Here is a 25390-nt window from a genome sequence, read left to right on the forward strand (position 1 = left end):
GCTTATAGCACGGGCGGCAGGTAGCCTAGCAGTTAAGAACATTGGACGCTGGTTTGAATCCCAGAGCTGGCAAGGTGGAAAAATCTGCCTTTCTATCGTTGAGCAAGGCAGTTAACCCCCAACAACAACTGGTCCCTGGGCGCCGATGACATGGACGTCGATTAAGGCAGACCCCGCACCTCTCGAATTCAGGGTTAAATGCGGAAGACACATTTTGGTTAAATGCATTCAGTTGTGCAACTGACTAGGTTTCCCCTTCCCCTTTCTCCATAAAACAATAACTGAAAGCCAGGAAATCAGTTATGCTTCTTTCCTGTAAACCAAGGCAACTTCAGAGAACTATATAATTCCTAATGATGAGACCAGCAAACAGCCCGGGTCTGGTTTGAAAGCTTCCCCTACCTAGACATTCTTTGAATGGTATAGAACAGGTCTGGGGTTGTGTGATAACAATGGCAGCAATGCGGATAGCCTCATTGTTGAGATTTTCTCCGATCATGACAGCTGAGCAGACACATCTTACAAGTTCCCTGGAGCATTATATGACACAAATATGTTACCAGAGAAGCTGTTTCGAAACATCTTTGACACTCACTCCCGTTCTCTAGAATTGTTTTTACTGCAGAGTGAAAAATAGGTCAGGGATTGCTTTCGGTATGTGAAGTGGCCAGAGGATGGCCCTATAAATCCCAGTCTGTGAGAGCTATAACAATTTCTATCGGAAATGTCTGTGTTAGGTGAAATGTGTGCATGTGCCAAACTGTGGAGAGAGACCATCTATCTGTATGACAATGCCATTTCACCACAGGAGACTCACTGAATATTTGGGTTGTATGAGTGATGGGTAAACAAACAAAAAAACAATGCACAAAATATGACAAATCTTTCCTAAAATCCACTCCACTAACCAACAAGGCATTTTCTTTCTTTTCACACCTCCTAATGTATTTCATCTACAGTCACACTCATCCACCACCATGTCCTGGTAGTGGCGTAGGACTACATTGTTGTTGTTGTCGTAGTAGAGCATGGAGACAGGTGATAGGCGGATGGCTACTCAGCAGGGCTGGGGCGTGCCGCAGGGGTCCAGGGAGTGTACCAGCGTCTGCAGGATGGCACGGTTGGTGCCGTTCAGGCTCTCGCTCAACGGGAATGGGCACTCTCCGTGGCAGTAGTCCTGCCAGCCCACGTCCTTGAAGTCGATGTAGAGGCGGCGCGGCTTGCACACGTTGATGGGCGTCACCGGGAGGTAGACGACGCTCCTCTTCCGCCGAGAGTGGCACTGGAGCGGGTTCAGGGATATGGGCCACCAGTGAGGCCTGGAACTCTGGGAGGGTTACTGTTGGCCCGAACAGGAGAGTGTTTCCCGTGTGGTGGGCCATGATGGTGTCCCTAGCCAGGGTGTGGGCGGGTTGAGGCTACAGCTCCAGCACCAGGCTGTAGTTCCTCCCTGGTTTAATTAACCCATTGAATGACAGATTCACTACATGGAAAAACAGATAGTCCCCCCAAAAAATCTAAAGGAAGTTTGTTCTGAAGTGTCTGTCCTATATCTGAGACATTTTAGATCAGGAAACATTTTATATATATCTTTTTTTATATGTATTTAACCCCTTATTTTTGGCACTAAGCTGTCTCCATATAGATTTCCATAAAAAATGTTTAACTGGTACTGGGGGACCTTCAGAAGAGTCTCACCTTTCCACAGAGGGGTCATATTAGTGTGTAGCACAAACTGTCCGGACGTTACAGACAAGAGTCCTAAGACGCTTGTGGGGGTCGTAGAGCAAAAAAACATTGTGTTCGTGAGAGTCTCATCTTTCCACTGAGTGGTCATAATAGTTTGTAGGCTAAACCATTTGGACGCTACAGACAATTGTGTGAGAATACCGATTTTTGGGACGTCTCAATGTCTGACAAACACCGCTCTAGCTCTGTCACCTTTCACCGCAGATGTGGAAGTGTGACATCGGCGGATCCAATGCCACAAAAAACAGATATTTCTAGTTTACACTGACAGATTTTGATGGCGGGGGCCGTCGAAATTGACTGTAGGGGGGTTTAAGCCAGTTCTCAGCCAAGGCTGTGAGGTCCAGGGTGAGGGATCCGGGCTCTGGTTCCAGCTGCACAGAGTGGGACAGCACCAGCCTGGGGTTGGGCTCGTGGGTCGCTCCCCTCAGGGTCGCACGCAGCACCTTATAGAGGGACACACTGAGAGCCTGTGGGCCCAGGAGGAACCTTGGTGTATGGAACACGTCCCACTGGAACTTGATTTCCAGCTGAGCCAGAGAGAGCTGCTACAAGGGCTGCAGAACAGACACGTTGAAGAACAGATGTTTCTCCACACAGCCGTGACCCTTCCGCTCCAGCCTGATACCAGTCTGCCTGCAGAGAACAGACAAAACAAGACATATTAGGTTCACACTCTAGTAGGGCCCAGGTTTCAATTTACAATTTAATTTGCAACGTCACAGTCAACATAGGCCTTTATCTGTAATAAACAAATCCAACGCTTTGTCCCCTCATTTCTTTTTAATTGGTATATTTTGCCCCAAAAACAATAGGAGTGAACTAACTCAGAGGCAATTGTTTGAAAAAAATTAATGGTATATCTTGAATATCAAACTTGTTTAAAATGGATTGTGTATGTATGCCTATGTGGCTCAATAATGACTTGACCTCAAATTGTTATTCTGAGAATATTTTAAACCAGACATTCCTCTTTCATCTTAAATGGGAATGAGCACTTCAAACAACAACAAAGCAGTTAGGTAAACAGCTGAGGGATGGGGCTGGAGAAATGTAACCACTCAAATTCATAGACAGACCTATGGATGCAATGACTGACCATCCATAAAATATTGTTTTAACCATGTTTTAAGCGTTACAATGTTCGTTTACAATTACATTGTTTACAATTGAGTATGCTACAACAACACACTGGGCACAGATGTCAATTCAATGTCTATTCCACTTTGGTTCAACATAACTTTATTGAAATGGCATGGAAACAATGTTGATTCAACCAGTGTGTGCCCAGTGGGAAGCTTCTTCTGGGAGTTCTGATGGGGTAAGACAGTAGAACTAAGCTCATGATGCATTTAGCCTGTAAATTATATACATGTTAGTAGTTTAAAGAGCCACTGAACACGCCGTTTGGCACGTCTTTTTCTGTTGCTCATGAGATTTCAGTCTTGGAGGTGTTTCCTGACCGATTCCGCGTTTGGTTAATGATGTTTGTCCCACATGAGACACTAGACGCAGAAGCCTATTTCACTTCCTCAAAATCCCCAGAATGAATGTAAGATAACTGAAGAAATCTGTAATTCATGTTGACATTTTTGCAGATTATGTTTTAGTTGCTCAATTTTACATCTAACTAAGCTGTTTGGTGCAGTATTTCTCAAGTTCAAAAATACGCGACGTGTTGTCTTATGTAAACAAAGTCGGAGCTGCTGGGCAGGTCTGTCTTACTGTCTATGCTATTGGATAGAGGGCAATCACCGCAGCTGTTCACCCCATATTACTGGGCAAATGGACATTGTCAAATCAAAAACCCAACCTTCATTTACCCATTGTGATGCACTGATGTTCCAAACTCTGTTTTAGACAAGACTGACTTTATGACCAAAATTATCCTATTTACAGTTTGTAGTCAATTTTGACACTAGAATAACTGTGTCTGACTCGAATCGATGCCACATAGTCCATTTTCAAACGGATTTGTTGCTTTTTAAAGGCAGTCGCTCTTTAAATGTCCAAAAATGGATGTAGCAATCGCAGATTGCCTTTTTAAAGGTGCCCCTTTAAAGAATACCCGCCAGTGTTGTGATTGGCTGTGATATTCACTTATTGATTTCTCCCACTGGGCCAGCAAAATTGGAAAACTGTTTTGACTTTGTGCCTGTGTTATCTAGTGGGCAAGCAGCCAATGTAGAAACCTCTGTCATTTCCTGGTTGCTAAAATTCTACACTGTTCGCTCAATTTCTGTTTATGAGAGAAAACAAGCACTGACGTGTAAGAAATCATTTTACCATCAGTGAAATATCTTTTCAATAACAAAAAGGATCGTTTTTACAGCTGAAGCTGGTGGACCAAAACAGAAAGTAAAAGCCTCAAGTGCAAGTCCTTGCCATGTTACGGGGAAATGGGATGCGGGGAGGGGTGGCATAAGTTTTCCATGTAGCCTTGTTGTGTTGCAATTCACCTAGCTTCCACATAGGAGAGAAATTCTGTGTAGCACCTTTAACTTCCCAATTTCACAACATACTTTTGACCACTAGATGGCAGTCACTGACCTTTTACAAAGAAAGGGATAGGCTGTATTCTGGACTGTTTTGTTTCCTTAACTTGTAGCCTGGATTTAGAGCATGCAAACATCACAAGACCCAAATGTGCTCAAGACATTGTGGCATGTACCATGACCAAGGATAGAGTACTATACACAACTGGCCCCTATGGCTAAAGGGGATATGTATACCATTAAAGGGGCAATCAGCAGTTGCTACATGCATTTTTTGACATACATTTACCAATTAATTCTTGAAGAATATAAATTACGACTCATGAGCTTAGTTCAACTGTCGTACCCCATCAGGGGCCTGTTGCACAAAACTAGGATAAGGGATTAAGCCAGGATATCTTGGTGATCCTGGCTCAATTGATCCGTAATCCGGTTGCACTAAAGATGGATAGGGGGCAGGAGGATATGTTATGGTATAAATTACCATGGAGATTTATTCTGTGGAGCTAGCCTGCTCCAGACCAGGCTAAATTCCAGGATCTATTTAATCTCATCCCTAATGTCAGTCAGCAGTCACCACAAATGGAAACCAATAGTTATTTCACTGCTCACTATACATTGTTATCACATATAACTAGACCCACTGTCATTATTTAAACGTTTGTGATCATTAATTTCAATGATTTTGGATAAAAAATGATTTTTAGATGATGTTGCTATCATTAGATAATTTACAGTTTCCCATAGACTATAAGGCTATATATAAAATGATAGAATATTAGGGCCACAGAGGGGAAAAAAACACAAGTCATAATATTGTAACCAGTTGTTTTAAAGGAGGACAGTTGTTAAAATGACAGATGTGGGGCATTTCGTGAAATTGTACTTCAGTATGGTTTCATAAACAAAGACATGCTGATGTGCCAGAATATTAAGTGTCACATTGTCATAAGTATCAAAACTGTAAAAACAATATGTAGCTTTTCTGCAGAAAGAACCAGCCTCATAAATTTATGACTTTATCCTTTTTCTTCAGTGTGGCCCTAGTACTCTGTCATATAAACAAATACACATTCCATATGAATATAAAAACACAATGTGTAACATTATGTTCCTTTATTGAATAAGGACAAAACAAAGCAGGTAAACCATCAGCTCCTTTCGAAACTGAAGTCACAGTGACTCTACAAGATGGAAAGCACAGAATCCAAGCATATTATACAAAATGATACATACACATTCAAAGGTCTGTATATAACACACCCTGCATGTCTGCACACTAAAATAAATGCAGGACAAATCCATACACATCAACTGAACAGACAAATGAATGGATGCAGTAGCCTCCCTGCAGCCTTGTATTACACACAGTATACCGCACAAACATCATAAGAGGCCAAATTCGTAAAAAAACGAACCCAAAAAAACCCAAATTCCTCTGCCACCGCAGGACATATTTAACCAAAATTGAAAGCACACATACTAACTAAAATAATTCAACACATATTGGTCCCTCAGCAGCCGACCACTGTCGTCATCAGGGAAGATTGCCGGATTGTCCCAGTCCATGGCTGGTGGCACTCTGGGGGCCCTCTCCTTCCTCAGGCAGGCCACATTGTGGAGGACAGCACAAGCCACAGTAATATCACATGCCCTAACAGGGCTGACCCTTAATTTGTGAAGGCAGTGAAAGCGTGCCTTCAGGAGGCCAAAGGTCATTTCAACTCTGGCCCTGGTCCTGGCATGGGCATGGTTGTAGGCCTGCTGTGCTTCCTGGGGGTCTGTGAAAGGTGTCAGGAGAAAAGGCTGGCAGCCATACCCCCTGTCTCCCAGCAACACACCAGAGAATTCACCTGTCAACACAAAATCTCATCATTACTACCTCATAAACACAGTGATATTCTTGACACAGCCATGATGGTTATAAATAGGGGTTGTGTGGCTTACCTTGTGATAGGCACTGATAGATTTCAGAGGCCCGAAAGATTCTGGAGTCATGGACTGAGCCAGGCCATTTTGCCACAACATTGCTGATCACACAGTCAGCATTGCAGACCATCTGAAATCATAAGATGAGGAATATTACACCAATCAATGCACATCACTGGCAATGCAGAGTGTTCGTCAATGGACAATATCAAAAAGTTATGTTCACCTGAACATTAATGCTGTGAAAGGATTTCCTATTCACAAAATCGGCCTCATGGGCACCTGAGGGGGCTTTTATCCTTATGTGTGTGCAGTCCACTGCACCAATGACATTGGGGAAACCTGTCACACAAAGTAATGAGTATCCTACTATGTGTTAACAGTTGTCCTGTAATTTGTAGATCCTCTTACCTGCAATCCTATAGAACTCCTCTTTGATGTCACAGAGTCTTCTGTGGCCAGGGAAGGAGATAAAGACATCTGCTAATGCTTTGATAGCCAGACACACACTCCTTATTGTGCGGCAAATTGTGGCCTTGTTCAGCTGTTCTGCATCCCCCACTGAGTACAGGAAGGCTCCACTAGCAAAAAAGCGCAAGGCCACACAAACCATTTGCTCCACACTCAGTGCATGGCTCCGTGCAGTGCGGTGCTTAATCCTGGGACCCAGTAGTCTGCATAGATACCTGATGCCATCTGCAGAAAACCTGTATCTTTCATATAGATGGTCATCAGGGAAGGCCAGTGGGTCCAACCGGTCCCTGAAGACCCTTTCTCGCCTGAAGGCTCTCCTCAGCACAAGTGCTTCTTCATCCACCACATCTCGCACGAATGGGCATGCCATTGTCAGAGCAGAAAGGAACACACAATTTTGGGCCTTCATATAGGCTAGTGGCCACACCTGGTGCTGGGGGGGTGGGCAAAAGAGGGCGATGCCTTATAACGATGACTTGGTTGTACTGATTGCTGGGAAAATAAAAAAAACCTTAGAAAGATGCCACCGTCCTGTGTGCTCACAATAAGAGCTCATATGTCATGGCTCACTTGACTTTACGAGAATATACCTAATTTTTATTTTGAGCTGTGTCATCTTCTTGGAGCTGGGGGAGGAAAGAAAAATAATGATTAATACATTTGTGTTACAGTTAGCATACAGTGTACATTGAAGGCATATCTCACCTCCCTCTCAAGTTTTTTTATTTCAAGGTCCAGTTTCCTAATTGTCCTCTTTTTTATTTCGGACTCCAGTGCAAGATTTTCCATCTTTTTCTTCTTGTACTGAATGTCTATGTCTGCCAGTTCTATTTGGCGCCGGAGGTGGTTGCCATACAACTTTCTGATAGCTTGTGAGCTCTGTGAACACAATACAATTAGCGCAGCTGGAATTTGGCAGGATGTGGTGTCCTTTTATTAATACGCACTATGTTGCCAGGCTGGTTTTCCCACTGTATAGCATCTGGGTCCTGTAAAAGAAATTAGATTTTTTGATTTTGATGAGGACTCCTCACCATTGTAGAGTAAATAGTACTTTCACAGTCTTAACATGATACCTCATGCCTTCTGGAATCCAGAGAGATGGTCTCCTCCTCATCATCGTCTCCATCATGTGCTGTTGCTGCTGCACTGGGGCCTTCACCCTATCACATTTAATCGGATTCATATTGAAGCTAGTAGACAAGACATGCCAGGCCTACAGTATGCCTTTGATGGAGTACTCACTGGATCAGCATCGTCTGGTGCTTGTGCTGGTGGCTCTAACAGGAACACAGTGCTTCCAGACACTGCAAGGCAATAGGTAAACCAAAGTCAGACAGTCCAAATTGATTCAATATGAATGTGGTTGTATCCCATGTAGAGATGGAAGGACATACCTTGAATGAAGCGGGTGGCATCTTGGGAGGAACCTATGCTCGTCTCTTTCCCCCCAGGGATCCCCTCTAAGACGGGCCTGCCTTTATTTAGCTCCAAGGCCATGTCCTCTGCTGGGGTAAGGTCAGCCTTTGGTGACCCACCACCCGTGCCTTGTCTGTGGGTATTCTTTTTCACTGCTAAAACAGTACAGACAATGTGTGAGCAGGCACCTTCTGGGTACAATATATGCTTGTGCTTTGTTAAATATTAGTCAGGGACCATACCATTCTGCAGAATGTTCTTGTATTTGATTTTGACCTGCTGCCATGTCCGTTTTGGCCCGTTCATGTTTAATCTACACACACACACACACACACACACACACATTTAATGGAGTCACACTGCAAAAAATTACTTGGTATTTTTGTCTTGTTTTCAGTAAAAATATCAAAAAATGTATCATAGCTTTATACAGTGTGATGGAGTTACTTTACACAATTTCACTCATATCTGCAGTGCATTTCAAAAAAAAATGTAACCGTTTCATAATTACAGTACAACTGCATTTTTGGAGATGTGAATTAAATATTTGAATTGTAATTGTGATGTTTCAGCGGAGCGGTGAGTGTGTAATTGTGCACTACTTACGCATTCAGGCGGTCTGCAATACTTTGCCACGCTTTTTCTCTTTGCTTTATCACTGTGGCGGTGTTGCCTTTCTTCTTAATTATATATTTTACCTCCTCGTATGCCTCCATGAGGATTTGTGCTTCCGACGGGGAAAAGTACGCGGCTCTAGTTGCCATGGTAAATCAGTTAATCTGTGATCTGTGGCGGGGTCTATTTGAGTGAGCCGTGAGCGCGCACCTATCCAGGATTGGTTTCACCTGGCTTAATGAATCCGTGTCTGCTCATCCTGGCTTGGTCTTTGTGCAACCAATTAAGCCTGGACGCACATGTTTTGGCTTCATTGAGCTCAGCTGAGTCATTTATCCCGGATGTCTTAATTCTACTTTTGTGCAACAGGCCCCAGAACCCAAAATATAAGCTTGTTTTACTTCAATGTTTGTAAATAAAGAAAATTTAAACAAACAGCCTCAAAACATGGTTTCAACTAAAACTTTGATACCATGGAGGGTCAATCCTTGTATCCATAGCTCAGTCTATGAATTTGAGAGATAACATTTCTCCAGCCCCATCCCTCTTTTTACCAAACCAGGGGTGGGGAGGCCATTTAGTTATTGTTTCTACTGCCGATTGCCACTTTAACTGTACATTGAGGGAGAATGCAATACACCAGAAGGCCCTCTAGGTGTCATGAGGAACAAAGCAAGTCAACAGAAAAAACACACTTGGCTATTTATTTTAATTTTTTTTATTTCACCTTTATTTAACCAGGTAAGCCAGTTGAGAACAGGTTCTCATTTACAACTGCGACCTGGCCAAGATAAAGCATAGTAGTGCAATAAAACAACAACACAGAGTTACATATGGGGTAAAAAACATAAAGTCAGAAATACAACAGAAAATATATATACAGTGTGTGCAAATGTAGCAAGTTATGGAGGTAAGGCAATAAATAGGCTATAGTGCAGAATAATTACAATAGTATTAACACTGGAATGCTAGATGTGCAAGAGATTATGTGCAAATAGAGATACTGGGGTGCAAATGAGCAAAATAAATAACAATATAGGGATGAGGTAGTTGGGTGGGCTAATTTCAGATGGGCTGTGTACAGGTGCAGTGATCGGTAAGGTGCTCTGACAACTGATGCTTAAAGTTATTGAGGGAGATAAGAGTCTCCAGCTTCAGAGATTTTTGCAATTCGTTCCAGTCATTGGCAGCAGAGAACTGGAAGGAATGGCGGCCAAAGGAGGTGTTGGCTTTGGGAATGACCAGTGAGATATACCTGCTGGAGCGCAGACTACGGGTGGGTGCTGCTATGGTGACCAATGAGCTAAGATAAGGCGGGGATTTGCCTAGCAGTGATTTATAGATGGCCTGGAGCCAGTGGATTTGACGACGAACATGTAGTGAGGACCAGCCAACAAGAGCGTACAGGTCACAGTGGTGGGTAGTGTATGGGGCTTTGGAGACAAAACGGATGGCACTGTGATAGACTACATCCAATTTGCTGAGTAGAGTGTTGGAGGCTATTTTGTAAATGACATCGCCGAAGTCAAGGATCGGTAGGATAGTCAGTTTTACGAGGGCATGTTTGGCAGCATGAGTGAAGGAGGCTTTGTTGCGAAATAGGAAGCCGATTCTAGATTTAACTTTGGATTGGAGATTCTTTATGTGAGTCTGGAAGTTGAGTTTACAGTCTAACCAGACACCTAGGTATTTGTAGTTGTCCACATACTCTAGGTCAGACCCGTCGAGAGTGGTGATTCTAGTCGGGTGGGCGGGTGCCAGCAGCGTTCGATTGAAAAGCATGCATTTAGTTTTACTAGTGTTTAAGAGCAGTTGGAGGCTACTGAAGGATTGTTGTATGGCATTGAAGCTCGTTTGGAGGTTTGTTAACACAGTGTCCAATGAAGGGCCAGATGTATACAAAATGGTGTCGTCTGCGTAGAGGTGGATCTGAGAGTCACCAGCAGCAAGAGCGACATCATTGATATACACAGAGAAAAGTGTCGGCCCAAGAATTGAACCCTGTGGCACCCCCATAGAGACTGCCATAGGTCCAGACAACAGGCCCTCCGATTTGACACACTGAACTCTATCTGAGAAGTAGTTGGTGAACCAGGCGAGGCAGTCATTTGAGAAACCAAGGCTATTTAGTCTGCCAATAAGAATGCGGTGGTTGACAGAGTTGAAAGCCTTGGCCAGGTCGATGAAGACGGCTGCACAGTACTGTCTATTATCAATCGCGGTTATAATATCGTTTAGGACCTTGAGCGTGGCTGAAGTGCACCCGTGACCAGCTCGGAAACCGGATTGCATAGCGGAGAAGGTACGGTGGTATTCGAAATGGTCAATTATCTGTTTGTTAACTTGGCTTTCGAATACTTTCGAAAGGCAGGGCAGGATGGATATAGGTCTGTAGCAATTTGGATCTAGAGTGTCACCCCCTTTGAAGAGGGGGATGACCGCGGCAGCTTTCCAATCTCTGGGGATCTCAGACGTTATGAAAGAGAGGTTGAACAGACTAGTAATAGGGGTAGCGACAATTTCAGCGGCTAGTTTTAGAAAGAAAGGGTCCAGATTGTCTAGCCCAGCTGATTTGTAGGGGTCCAGATTTTGCAGCGCTTTCAAAACATCAGCTGTCTGAATTTGTGTGAAGGAGAAGCGGGGGGGGGCATGGGCAAGTTGCAGCAGAGGGTGCAGAGTTGGTGGCCGGGTTAGTGGTAGCCAGATGGAAAGCATGGCCAGCTGTAGCAAAATGCTTGTTGAAATTCTCGATTATTGTAGATTTATCGGTGGTGATAGTGTTTCCTAGCCTCAGTGCAGTGGGCAGCTGGGAGGAAGTGCTCTTATTCTCCATGGACTTTACAGTGTCCCAAAACGTTTTGGAGTTAGTGCTACAGGATGCAAATTTCTGTTTGAAAAAGTTAGCCTTTGCTTTCCTGACTGCTTGTGTATATTGGTTCCTAACTTCCCTGAAAAGTTGCATATCGCGGGGGCTATTTGATGCTAATGCTGTACGCCACAGGATGTTTTTGTGCTGGTCAAGGGCAGTCAAGTCTGAGGAGAACCAGGGGCTATATCGGTTCTTAGTTCTGTATTTTTTGAATGGGGCATGTTTATTTAAGATTGAGAGGAAATTACTTTTAAGGAACAACCAGGCATCCTCTACTGACGGAATGAGATCTACAGTGGGGAAAAAAAGTATTTAGTCAGCCACCAATTGTGCAAGTTCTCCCACTTAAAAAGATGAGAGAGGCCTGTAATTTTCATCATAGGTACACGTCAACTATGACAGACAAATTGAGAAAAAAAATCCAGAAAATCACATTGTAGGATTTTTTATGAATTTATTTGCAAATTATGGTGGAAAATAAGTATTTGGTCACCTACAAACAAGCAAGATTTCTGGCTCTCACAGACCTGTAACTTCTTCTTTAAGAGGCTCCTCTGTCCTCCACTCGTTACCTATATTAATGGCACCTGTTTGAACTTGTTATCAGTATAAAAGACACCTGTCCACAACCTCAAACAGTCACACTCCAAACTCCACTATGGCCAAGACCAAAGAGCTGTCAAAGGACACCAGAAACAAAATTGTAGACCTGCACCAGGCTGGGAAGACTGAATCTGCAATAGGTAAGCAGCTTGGTTTGAAGAAATCAACCGTGGGAGCAATTATTAGGAAATGGAAGACATACAAGACCACTGATAATCTCCCTCGATCTGGGACTCCACGCAAGATCTCACCCTGTGGGGTCAAAATGATCACAAGAACGGTGAGCAAAAATCCCAGAACCACACGGGGGGACCTAGTGAATGACCTGCAGAGAGCTGGGACCAAAGTAACAAAGCCTACCATCAGTAACACACTACGCCGCAGGGACTCAAATCCTGCAGTGCCAGACATGTCCCCCTGCTTAAGCCAGTACATGTCCAGGCCCGTCTGAAGTTTGCTAGAGTGCATTTGGATGATCCAGAAGAGGATTGGGAGAATGTCATATGGTCAGATGAAACCAAAATAGAACTTTTTGGCAAAAACTAAACTCGTCGTGTTTGGAGGACAAAGAATGCTGAGTTGCATCCAAAGAACACCATACCTACTGTGAAGCATGGGGGTGTAAACATCATGCTTTGGGGCTGTTTTTCTTCAAAGGGACCAGGACGACTGATCCGGTAAAGGAAAGAATGAATGGGGCCATGTATCGTGAGATTTTGAGTGAAAACCTCCAGCCAATCAGCAAGGGCATTGAAGATGAAACGTGGCTGGGTCTTTCAGCATGACAATGATCCCAAACACACCGCCCGGGCAACGAAGGAGTGGCTTCGTAAGAAGCATTTCAAGGTCCTGGAGTGGCCTAGCCAGTCTCCAGATCTCAACCCCATAGAAAATCTTTGGAGGGAGTTGAAAGTCCGTGTTGCCCAGCGACAGCCCCAAAACATCACAGCTCTAGAGGAGATCTGCATGGAGGAATGGGCCAAAATACCAGCAACAGTGTGTGAAAACCTTGTGAAGATTTACAGAAAACATTTGACCTGTGTCATTGCCAACAAAGGGTATATAACAAAGTATTAAGAAACTTTTGTTATTGACCAAATACTTATTTTCCACCATAATTTGCAAATAAATTCATTAAAAATCCTACAATGTGATTTTCTGGATTTTTTTTTCTCATTTTGTCTGTCATAGTTGACGTGTACCTATGATGAAAATTACAGGCCTCTCTCATCTTTTTAAGTGGGAGAACTTGCACAATTGATGGCTGACTAAATACTTTTTTGCCCCACTGTATATCCATCCAGGATACCTGGGCCAGGTCAATTAGGAAGGCCTCCTCGCTAAAGTATTTTAGGGAGCGTTTGACAGTGATGAGGGGTGGTCGTTTGACCGCGGACCCGTTACGGACGCAGGCAATAAGGCAGTGATCGCTGAGATCCTGGTTGAAGACAGCTGAGGTGTATTTAGAGGGTATGTTAGTCAGGATGATATCTATGAGGGTACCCATGTTTACGGATTTAGGGTTGTACCTGGTAGGTTCGTTGATAATTTGCGTGAGGTTGAGGGCATCTAGCTTGGATTGTAGGATGGCTGGGGTATTAAGCATATCCCAATTTAGGTCACCAAGCAGTACAAACTCTGAGGATAAATGGGGGGCAATCAATTCACATATGGTGTCCAGGGCACAGCTGGGGGCTGAGGGGGGTCTGTAGCAAGCGGCAACAGTGAGAGACTTATTTCTGGAAAGGTGGATTTTTAGAAGTAGAAGCTCAAACTGTTTGGGCACAGACCTGGATAGTATGATAGAACTCTGCAGGCTATCTCTACAGTAGATTGCAACTCCACCCCCTTTGGCAGTTCTATCTAGACGGAAAATGTTATAGTTGGGGATGGAAATTTCAGAATTTTTGGTGGCCTTCCTGAGCCAGGATTCAGACACTGCTAGAACATCAGGGTTGGCAGAGTGTGCTAACGCAGTGAATAACTCAAACTTAGGAAGTAGACTTCTGATATTTATGTGCAAGAAACCAAGACTTTTGCGATTACAGAAGTCATCAAATGATAGCGCCTGGGGAGTAGGAGTGATACTGAGGACTGCAGGGCCTGGGTTAGCCTCTACATCACCAGAGGAACAGAGGAGGACTAGAATAAGGATACGGCTAAAGGCTTTAAGAACTGGTCTTCTAGTGCGTTGGGTACATAGAATAAAGGGGGCAGATTTCCGGGTGTTATAGAAAAGATTCAGGGCATTATGTACAGACAAGGATATGGAAGGATATGAGTAAAGTGGAGGTAACCCTAAGCGTTGGGTAACAATGAAAGAGATAGCATCGCTAGAGTCATCAATTGAGTCGGTCTCCGCGTGTATAGGGGGAGGTGCAAAGGAGCTATCTAATGCAGGTTTAGCTAGGCTGGGGGGTCTACAGTGATATAGTACAATTAGAAATAACCAAAACAACAATAAACTAACCATGTTTGGGCTGAGGCTAAACATAAACAGGATGTAGTACCGTAAAAAGGAACAGTCCAACAGATATCAGCTGTATAGCTGAGTTATCATAAGGTCCGGTGGTGAAGCACTAGTAAGAGGCCACGGCTAGCGGGCCAGGGCTAGCAGATGGATGGAATCTTCGTGGTTAACGTCGTAACCACATCAGACGATTTCGTCCGCAGACCAGTCGTGTAGGATCGGCGGGGCTCCGTGTCAACACTAGGTGGTCCCGTCCGGTTGACAGAGAGGTAGATAGCCGGGAGATGGGCGATGGGCCTAGCTCAGGATGATTTGATTAGCCAGACCACAGCGTCCGTTTTGTTGTAGCTGGCTGGTGGTAGCTAGCTGGTAGCGATGAAATCCGGAGTTAAAGGTCCAGTGATTCAGTGATTCCGGCGGAAAAACTGATATGTTCTGGGTCGATAACGCGCTGTGCAGACTGGCCGAATATCCGGTGATCAATGTCCAGTGATTAAAATTAATCCCGCAGAAAAAAATCCAATGTCCTGGGTGAAACACCGCTAGCTGTGGCTAATAGCAAATAGCAAGTAGCTAGTTAGCTGGCTAGCTAGTTTCAACTGGAGATTCTAGATTCTAGATAAAGGTAAGTCAAGGTAAGTCAATAATAGAATCCGTTCCACATTGAGTGAGGCGGGTTGCAGGAAAGTATATCTTGTAGAAGGATGAAAAGTCTGATAGGGAAATATGTACGAAAAATAGGGTATTTACAGGCTATTTACAGACAGACGATAAAAACACAACTGCACTACTACGCCATCTTGGAATGAGGATAATTATCAAAATAGATTTTATTCTAGATGTTTCAAAGATCTGAGTGATTTTACAACAGTCAGATGCGTAGGTTGCAGAGAGTCTCAGCAATCATATGAGAGAGAGAACATAACAAAGGTGAGGTGCAAAGACAAGAATACCCGCCAGTGTTGTGATTGGCTGTGATATTCACTTATTGATTTCTCCCACTGGGCCAGCAAAATTGGAAAACTGTTTTGACTTTGTGCCTGTGTTATCTAGTGGGCAAGCAGCCAATGTAGAAACCTCTGTCATTTCCTGGTTGCTAAAATTCTACACTGTTCGCTCAATTTCTGTTTATGTGAGAAAACAAGCACTGACGTGTAAGAAATCATTTTACCATCAGTGAAATATCTTTTCAATAACAAAAATGATCGTTTTTACAGCTGAAGCTGGTGGACCAAAACAGAAAGTAAAAGGCTCAAGTGCAAGTCCTTGCCATGTTACGGGGAAATGGGATGCGGAGAGGGGTGGCATTAGTTTTCCATGTAGCCTTGTTGTGTTGCAATTCACCTAGCTTCCACATAGGGGAGAAATTCTGTGTAGCACCTTTAACTTCCCAATTTCACAACATACTTTTGACCACTAGATGGCAGTCACTGGCCTTTTACAAAGAAAGGATAGGCTGTATTCTGGACTGTTTTGTTTCCTTAACTTGTAGCCTGGATTTAGAGCATGCAAACATCACAAGACCCAAATGTGCTCAAGACATTGTGGCATGTACCATGACCAAGGATAGACTACTATACACAACTGGCCCCTATGGCTAAAGGGGATATGTATACCATTAAAGGGGCAATCAGCAGTTGCGACATGCATTTTTTGACATACATTTACCAATTAATTCTTGAAGAATATAAATTACGACTCATGAGCTTAGTTCAACTGTCGTACCCCATCAGAACCCAAAATATAAGCTTGTTTTACTTCAATGTTTGTAAATAAAGAAAATGTAAACAAACAGCCTCAAAACATGGTTTCAACTAAAACTTTGATACCATGGAGGGTCAATCCTTGTATTCATAGCTCAGTCTATGAATTTGAGAGATAACATTTCTCCAGCCCCATCCCTCTTTTTACCAAACCAGGGTGGGGAGGCCATTTAGTTATTGTTTCTACTGCCGATTGCCACTTTAACTGTACATTGAGGGAGAATGCAATACACCAGAAGGCCCTCTAGGTGTCATGAGGAACAAAGCAAGTCAACAGAAAAAACACACTTGGCTATTATCAAAATAGATTTTATTCTAGATGTTTCAAAGATCTGAGTGATTTTACAACAGTCAGATGCGTAGGTTGCAGAGAGTCTCAGCAATCATATGAGAGAGAGAACATAACAAAGGTGAGGTGCAAAGACAACAACATGGAGAAAAAAAAATTTGCAAACAGGTATTTACATGGTCCAGGGTGTTATGATACGTTGTTAAAGTTGAGATTGTTTTTGTTCATTTTTGCGTACATAGCTACAAATAAATCAGAATTATAAAAGTTTTCAAAGAGTACAAAACCTTCAAGAGCTTTTTAGACATAGCAAAGATAGAATTAGTACTTTAGGTAGGAACAAAAAATAGCAAACACTTGAATGCAGTGTAAAAAGCATATCTTTTTAAAAACAAAAGGTTATAAAATACCATTCCACTGTCATAGACTTCATAATAAATAGTGTCATTATGGTACAATCCACTCACTGTTGATTATATTAAAGAAACTTCTAAATACTCTTAGCTTCTGTACAAAATGTGTTTGTAAAACAAGTGACATTCTGAACAAAAAATCACAATGGAGGCTTTTGGAAAAAAACAAAAAAACATAGGTGTTTTAAAGCCTCAGGATGTTAGCTAGGGCTAAGATATGGGATTTTGGAATGCCATGAAGTTGGCCTGGATCCAATGTGTAACCAACAAGTCAACAGTATAGACACTACTATTCCCCCTTCCTTTTTACAGAACGACTGCACACGTTCAGCTGGGAGTGAAATAAAACTATGAGCATTAATCCCTGTCTGGATGTGCCAACCAGGGTTGGAAGTCTACTCTAATTTAAATTCATGAAATGAACTGAAATTCAAATTCAAGAATGGGAAAAAGTGCCATTCATTTTTAATAAGGATTTTTTTTTAAATCTGGAATTGAAAATTCACTTTTGTAATGAATCAAAATAGAATTGACCCTAACCCTGGCTTAAACACGTCTCCCTGTTTAGTTTATACAGAACTTATACAAACCCAGTCGAAGGGTTGCTCTTCTCTTTTATAGCTATGACCGTTCAATGGTATTTTATAAAGAACCATTTCTCATGGTAAAAGACCCACATGATGTATAATACCACCACATTTTCCAAGCGTGTCTTCGAGAGTTACGGATTTTTTTAAACCACCCTTGCATTCGAGTGGCATATAAAATAATTCCCTGTGATGTCACAGATATATATTATATGTAGTTAAAATGTTACATGAAGTCATATGTTCCAAAGTCTGCTTCTCATCTCAACTCATCTCCCTGCATAAAAAAAAAATGAAAAAGTGCTTAAAAAAACGGCACCTTCTGAACACTACAAAAAAGCGCCATCAATCCATGCATAGGCCTCAACACAGCCTGTCTGAAAGTGTTGGTGCTGGGCAGAAAAACAATCACCCACACTTTTAAAACCCCGACCAAAGAGCAGACACCGCATTGTGTCCTAAAACAGAACACTTAAAGCAATGGTTCACTCCAAAATCAAACTTTGTCAGGTGTTTATAGGACTCAAAAGTAGTCTTGGAACGTGGACTAATCTCGTGTAAAGGCGTCTGCATGCTTCCCAGCCGAAACAGTTCGGAAGAGTTTGTGCATATATTATGACGACATTTTGTGATGTTTTTGTTCGTTTTGGACTTCGGTAAGGGTTTTTTCGGTTGTTCGGGCACACCATTTTTTCTTGAGGCAAGCCGAAGTTGGTAGCTGAAGTCTACACCCCTTCGTCGGTGATTGGTCAACAGTTAGGATTCTTCATTGAAGTCTGTGTTGACATTCAACGAGAGACAACTAGTTTTCATGCACATTTTTTCATTGAGAAATACTGCACCAAACATCTTAGTTAGATGTAAAATTGTGCGACTAAGATCTCCTCGGCAAAAGCTTCAATTAATGACCGATTTCTTGAGTTATCTTAGATTAATTCTGACTATTTTGAGGAAGTGTATACTGGCTACGGCGTCTCAAAATGGACAAACAGTACTATTGCCGCTTTTTAAAAAATGTGTAAAAACTTTGACGTCGGAGTCGACCACCTAAACATGAGAGACCTGAAGACATCGACATCACTAGATCCCAGACATCAACATTCAACGACAATCATAAACATTTTGTTCAACATGACAAACTGCAATAAGATTGCCCAGCATTACCAACACAAATGTGATAGAGTTGGATGTGGATTGAAGGAAGCATGGTTGAAACTGACTGCGGGTGTAATACTTATGTAGGTGCTACGAAGGTCCTATGTACAGTACACAACTCTCTACGCAAGTGTTACTGCTGAAATCAAGACAGATACAGTATGTCCAGATTAATTACCAAGCAAGACCGGGCAACAAAACAAAGCAAGAACTTAGTGATGGCTTAGTCTGATTATCATTTAGCATTGGTTAGCTTAGCACGCGATGGACTGTGGAGGAACAACATATTGTGAATAGCACTCAAAATCTAACATCACATGTAGTTAGAATGTAAGAGGACGGGGCTTTCTAGTAGCTGCAGTGATGATCTTTAAGTCCAAGAGGTTATTCGAATTCTCAGAGATCTATTAAGCTAACAGTTTTGCACATCTGAAACCATTTCTAAAGGTAATAAGAAGAACAAGTATGCGTATGGCACCTTTCCTCCCCACTAACTGCTCTCCCCCAAAAAATGTAAATAAAAGGATTTAGGTCAACTGAAAAAAAGCAGAACGACCAACAGAATTGAAAACAAATTAACCCATTTCAACTTTAGAAATATATATTTTTTGTTGTTCAATGTATTCTTGAACCACAAAAACATGTATGTACAGTGCCAAAATGAATGGAGTTCTCCCAATAACAGTTTGAAATCCAAATTATAAAAGAAAACAAAAATCCTACTGACCTTACCTCTCTCAACATGTAACACAAACCTACGGCAAAATAAGTAAACCCCAAAAGCAAAACAAAGTGGCTACAGGACGACAAAAAATGTGGACATGTACAATATGCACACACCAACGACATGGGAAAAAAAGCTTTACATTTCTCATTTCTGGTATAAAGGATAAAAAGAAATAAAGAAAACAAAACATTTCAGATATTTTGGTATGTATGCAATGGGTCCTCTTCTCTTCAGGTGATTTTTGTCTCGGTGACCGTAATAGTCATTTTTCTCTCCTGTGGGTCTGAGTCTGACTTGAGGGAAGTCCAGATCCCCTTTGCTGGGGGTTAGTTTGACCTCTTTTCTGGAGGGGTAGTCTGTGTGTTTATGGGGGTGTTGGGGCGCTCTGTTTGGCTGTGATGGTAATGGTGGTGGTGGTTGTGATGGCGGGCCATGGCTTCTGATGGGACTACAGCAGTGTAGACGACAGACCGGGACAGTCATTTTGGCTATGTACACATTCGTAGTCGGTCCATGGCTCCCCAAACGAGCGTCATTTCCTCAGGTCTAATACACAAACCTGGAACAGAGAGAGAGAGGGAGGGAGAGAGAGAGGTTAAAGGTCATATGTAATGAGCAGGGCCAGGAGCTTTTTTCCTGACCATGTGACCAGACCAGGGAAACCCCTGGCCTTAACAATGAAACAAACACACATCCATTATTAGTCTAAGTAGTGCTGTTTCCAGTGCTGAAAAACACTTCCTTTCATGCATTATTCAATCTTAGAACTCTCAGCTGCTCCACGTGTAAAACCTCTTAAGTCCAGTCAGAATGATAGCTATTGACTTCCTAACCGTCCCTGTCAATAGACACTGCATTATGCAAGGAGATCATTGGTGGTGGGCCTCACTTTACTAGGACAATCCCTTAACGATTATCCGTAGATGCTCAAGCCGATTGACAAACTATCTGTTTGAGTAACTACTCCACAGCTGCAACTATTGACATAAAAACCATTATGTTTACTGCTCTAGCTGTAACACTTGATGAATAAAACAGATACTGGAAAGGTAGTTAGCTGAACATCCATTTATACCATTTGCCATTTAATATTTAGCAGATGCTTTTATCCAAAGTGACTTAGTCTTAGGACTTAGGAAACAACTGTTGGCGCAATTATTAGAAAATGGAAGAAGTTCAAGATGACGGTCAATCACCCTCGGTCTGGGGCTCCATGCAAGATCTCACCTCGTGGGGCATCAATGATCATGAGGAAGGTAAGGGATCAGCCCAGAACTACACGGCAGGACCTGGTCAATGACCTGAAGAGAGCTGGGACCACAGTCTCAAAGAAAACCATTAGTAACACACTACGCTGTCATGGATTAAAATCCTGCAGCACACGCGAGGTCCCCCTGCTCAAGCCAGCGCATGTCCAGGCCCATCTGAAGTTTGCCAATGACCATCTGGATGATCCAGAGGAGGAATGGGAGAAGGTCATGTGGTCTGATGAGACAAAAATAGAGCTTTTTGGTCTAAACTGCACTCGCCGTGTTTGGAGAAAGAAGAAGGATGAGTACAACACCAAGAACACCATCCCAACCGTGAAGCATGGAGGTGGAAACATCATTCTTTGGGGATGCTTTTCTGCAAAGGGGACAGGACGACTGCACCGTATTGAGGGGAGGATGGATGGGGCCATGTATCCATGTATCGCGAGATCTTGGCCAACAACCTCCTTCCCTCAGTAAGAGCATTGAAGATGGGTCGTGGCTGGGTCTTCCAGCATGACAACGTCCCGAAACACACAGCCAGGGCAACTAAGGAGTGGCTCTGTAAGAAGCATCTCAAGGTCCTGGAGTGGCCTAGCCGGTCTCCAGACCTGAACCCAATAGAAAATCTTTGGAGGGAGCTGAAAGTCCGTATTGCCCAGCAACAGCCCCGAAACCTGAAGGATCTGGAGAAGGTCTGTATGGAGGAGTGGGCCAAAATCCCTGTTGCAGTGTGTGCAAACCTGGTCAAGACCTACAGGAAACGTATGATCTCTGTAATTGCAAACAAAGGTTTCTGTACCAAATATTAAGTTCTGCTTTTCTGATGTATCAAATACTTATGTCATACAATAAAATGCAAATTAATTACTTAAAAATCATACAATGTGATTTTCTGGATTTTTTTTTTAGATTCCGTCTCTCACAGTTGAAGTGTACCTATGATAAAAATTACAGACCTCTACATGCTTTGTAAGTAGGAAAACCTGCAAAATCGGCAGTGTATCAAATACTTGTTCTCCCCACTGTACATCTACAGATCATTAGCACTAGCAACAATGATTTAAAAACATAAATGAATAAATGCAACAGTTGGACAATGGATGAAGACACTCCAAATGTTTTGAATGTTTTAAATCCATCAGGTATTGAATGAATTATAGCGCATAAAACATTTTACCGGAACGGACAAATAATGAATGAAGTTCAGGGATTTTGGTATGGAATTCAGGTATTTAATTAGTCATTCTCCTTTTTTCTTAGACTGCACATATACACTGAATATACCAAACATTAGGAACACCTTCCTAATATTGAGTTGCACCCCTCCCCGTTTGTCCTCAGAACAGCCTTAATTTGTCGGGACGTGGATTCTACAAGGTGTCGAAAGCATTCCACACGGATGCTGGCCCATGTTGATGCCAATGTTTCCCACAGTTTTGTCAAGTTGACTGGATGTCCTTTGGATGGTGGACCATTCTTGATACACACGGAAAACTGTTGAGAGTAAAAAATCCAGCAGCATTGCAGTTCTTCACACAAACCGGTGCGCCTGGCACCTACTACCAAACCCTATTTAAAGGCACTTAAATATTTTGTATTGCCCATTCACCCTCTGAATGGCACACATACACAATCAATGTCTCAAAAGGCTTAAAAATCATTATTTAACCTGTCTCCTCCCCTTCATCTACACTGATTAAAGTGGATTTAACAGGTATTTCTTTTATATTTTGTGTTAAAATAAAACATATGTGCCTTATTTGCATAAATACACTGGGTGTATTTGCATATATGAGTACATAAAGGGGTGGAATTAGGGCTGTTACGGTGACTGTATTACCGCCACACCGGTAGTGAGTGCATACATTTTCCCAGTACTGGCCCTCCGTGGGAATCGAACCCACAACCCTGGCGTTGCAAACGCAATGCTCTACCAACTGAGCCACGAGTCATGACGGCAGTCAAATTCCATGTGACCGTTTAGTCACGGTAACTAGGCTTCTCCATTCTCTGATGCTGCTGATGGACATTAGTAGTCTAGCAAACTTGCTAACTGCACTCTATTGTCCCTCTAATCACTCTGACATCAATGCAAATGTAATAGAACATCTAATCAAACACTTCATGAGTGCCCATGAGCTAATGTTGCACAACATTTCTTTAGGCAGAGTTTTGATGGCCTCCATTAAAAAGAGGAGGATCCCATCAGCTTTCTATAGGCTAGGCCTACTATATTTATTTCTCAACTTTCCTAATATTAAGCACATTGCTTCTCTTTACAACAGGAGTATAGCCTACCTGGCTGGCATGAAAGTGAACCACGGGAAAAGCGTCCTCCATTCGCTATTTAATTGCATAGTCCTCCATTCGCTATTTAAGTGCATAGATGACATGTATTTTTTTTTCAAATGCCCCTGTTCTGAGACAGGTGCATGATAATGGTCCATTCTAAATCAAAACTAATATTCACACATATATTTAGTATATGTAAAGGCAACATTAAATTAACAAGTCTGATGGGTGACAATATTAGCCTATCACTTGTGAATGATGTATTATCGCTTGTGAATGATGCCCAGCTTATGTATTAAGGCAAGAAACAGCGCATACCTTTTTTTTGCGACTTTTTCAAATCATAGTCGCACACCGCATGTATCCTAGCCCATAGGCCTATATGTTTTGATAAGGTTTTTATCACAACTAAAGTGGCCAAATAACTTCTTAAAATTAAGCATATTAATCAGTTTATAACCGGTGTAGAACCTAACTGGCATACATAGGCTGTGCCTGAGTTTCAAGATTGAGGAAGATAATTTTCACCATAAAAATGCATCTATGTAATAAAAGCATTACTTGCAGAATCGCATTTGCAGTCACTTTCGAGAACAGCGGTTTCCCGGTAATTGCTTGCATTTTGGAACATTCGCGCTATAGCCTACTGCCTCATTAATTACTGTTGTCACATTGTGTTGCATAATTCAACAAGTGTGTCAATAGCAGGATACGCTCTGATTAAAAATCAACACGCTTGGCTCTAGATAACACCTCTCTATAGTATACACAATTTACATTGTTTGCGAGATCAGACATAATATCACTATAATCCGAGTGTCCATTTTCGGAAGTTGCTTTTATTTCTGCTCATCTAATTTGTAAACATTTCAACTGTATCAACTGATTACTTTTTTCAATTCCACAAAAAAGTTATGTTTCTTGTGATGCAAGTGTCGAGATGTGTTAAATCCCAGACGAAGCTTTAGCGTTCTTATAGATGCAACGGAAAGATTATGTATTCCATTGAGCCCATTTCAGCCATTACCGGGGTGTGCTTGACAGGTCATTCCAAACATTTCCACAGTTGTAACTTAAACGGGAAAAAATGACAGGCACAAGTAAGAGTATGAAAGAGTCGCAGGAGTAAAATGAAAGCAATCAATCCAGCGAAATTTAAGTGACAAGTGGATTTGGCACCCCTCAAAAACACAGGAAATATATAGCTGAAAAAGACAGATCCTCAGGTGGGCGGGGCATGCGAGTTGCAATGAGCACAGTTCCACTATCCATATAAAGTGTCACTAATAGACTAAGGTCCAAAAGGCTTCTTAACAGCTTCTACCCCCAAGCCATAAGACTCCTGAACAGCTAATCAAATGGCTACCCGGACTATTTGCATTGACCCCCCACGTGCCGTGACCAGGAAAATCTTGGGACCCTAGATATAGCTTTTAACTGTGGTCTAATATTTTCCCTTCTCAGTTCCTTCTGAAATCAGGAAAATAACTCCTGGCCATGAAGAGGCGGCTGGTGAGACTTACCGATCCGTCCGACGCGCTGGCTCCAACTTTGTCTCCCGTGGCGTTCCAGCACACCTCGAAGATGCCCCCCGTTCCCCTGTAGCTGTGAACTAAAGCACCCGTCTGGACAGACAGAGGGACAGACAGGGATGTGATCAGCAAAACAATGATAATCAAGAGAAATGGGGACAGGTCAATTTCAATCATGTTTACTTCCTTACACGTATCTCACTTAGGGCTGAATCCTTACTTGAGAATAGTTAGGACAAGTCACCCGTTAAAATCAACGCATGATTTATGTGAAAGTCAGAGTTATGCGCTCAGATCTCAAGTTAGGATTTGGACCTAAATATTCAAACCCATGCATCGACCATCAGACTAGCCCTGCAATAAACAGTTGGGCTTGAGATGTGAATGACGTATGAGTGAGATGAGCGAGTGTGTGTGTGTGTTATTCCGTCCTGTACCTGTGTGTTCCAGATGTGGACACACTTGTCGAAGGAGCCGCTGGCCAGGTGGCGCCCGTCGGGGCTGAAGGCCACACTGTAGACGGGCTCCTGGTGGCGGGTGAGCGTGTGGATGCACACGCCGCGCTCCACGTCCCACAGGCGCACAGTCGAGTCAAACGACGCACTGGGGGGAGATAGAATAGTACTTTAGTGTCCATCTTGGAAAGGAAATTCATATTTTGCTCTGCTCCTAACCTCCAAGACACAACACATTTGGGAGGGAGTACAGGGTCAGCCCCAGCGCAGCGCCCCGAAGCAATTTAGGAGAGTAAAAGGA

At 42.7% G+C, this 25390-nt stretch overlaps 1 protein-coding gene, 1 long non-coding RNA gene and 1 pseudogene across 5 annotated transcripts in view; all 3 read right to left on the reverse strand.

Annotated features, from left to right (window-relative positions):
- Window positions 1-949: 949 nt before the first annotated feature.
- LOC311150507 (protein DVR-1-like) lies at window positions 950-7017 on the reverse strand (annotated as a pseudogene). The gene is made up of 3 exons: window positions 6684-7017; window positions 2051-2385; window positions 950-1450 (listed from the first exon to the last, which is right to left on the reverse strand). The product of its transcript is annotated as a protein DVR-1-like (transcript).
- A 463-nt stretch (window positions 7018-7480) lies between these two features.
- Window positions 7481-8124, reverse strand: LOC311098697. 2 transcript variants are annotated; one of them, XR_014609658.1, is made up of 5 exons: window positions 8045-8124; window positions 7893-7954; window positions 7724-7810; window positions 7595-7636; window positions 7481-7526 (listed from the first exon to the last, which is right to left on the reverse strand). It is a non-coding gene; the product is annotated as an uncharacterized lncRNA (long non-coding RNA). The 2 variants fall into 2 exon arrangements; XR_014609659.1 differs by lacking the exon at window positions 7481-7526 and having other exon boundaries at window positions 7550-7636.
- Window positions 8125-19047: 10923 nt separating this feature from the next.
- The window catches only part of LOC311099137 (F-box-like/WD repeat-containing protein TBL1XR1), a 31321-nt gene continuing 24978 nt past the window's right edge, over window positions 19048-25390 (reverse strand). Inside the window, exons 13-15 of one of the 2 annotated variants that reach the window (XM_084139800.1) lie at window positions 25072-25237; window positions 24626-24727; window positions 19048-20116 (exon numbers count right to left, since the gene is read on the reverse strand). In XM_084139800.1, the coding sequence (XP_083995926.1) occupies window positions 20090-20116; window positions 24626-24727; window positions 25072-25237 (295 nt within the window). In that variant the 3' untranslated portion in view covers window positions 19048-20089. The remainder of the gene's footprint in view (window positions 20117-24625; window positions 24728-25071; window positions 25238-25390) is intronic. The other variant, XM_084139799.1, reaches the window with a different exon arrangement.

Source organism: Coregonus lavaretus (assembly GCF_964263955.1).
Source record: "Coregonus lavaretus genome assembly, chromosome: 23".
Taxonomy (NCBI): domain Eukaryota; kingdom Metazoa; phylum Chordata; class Actinopteri; order Salmoniformes; family Salmonidae; genus Coregonus; species Coregonus lavaretus.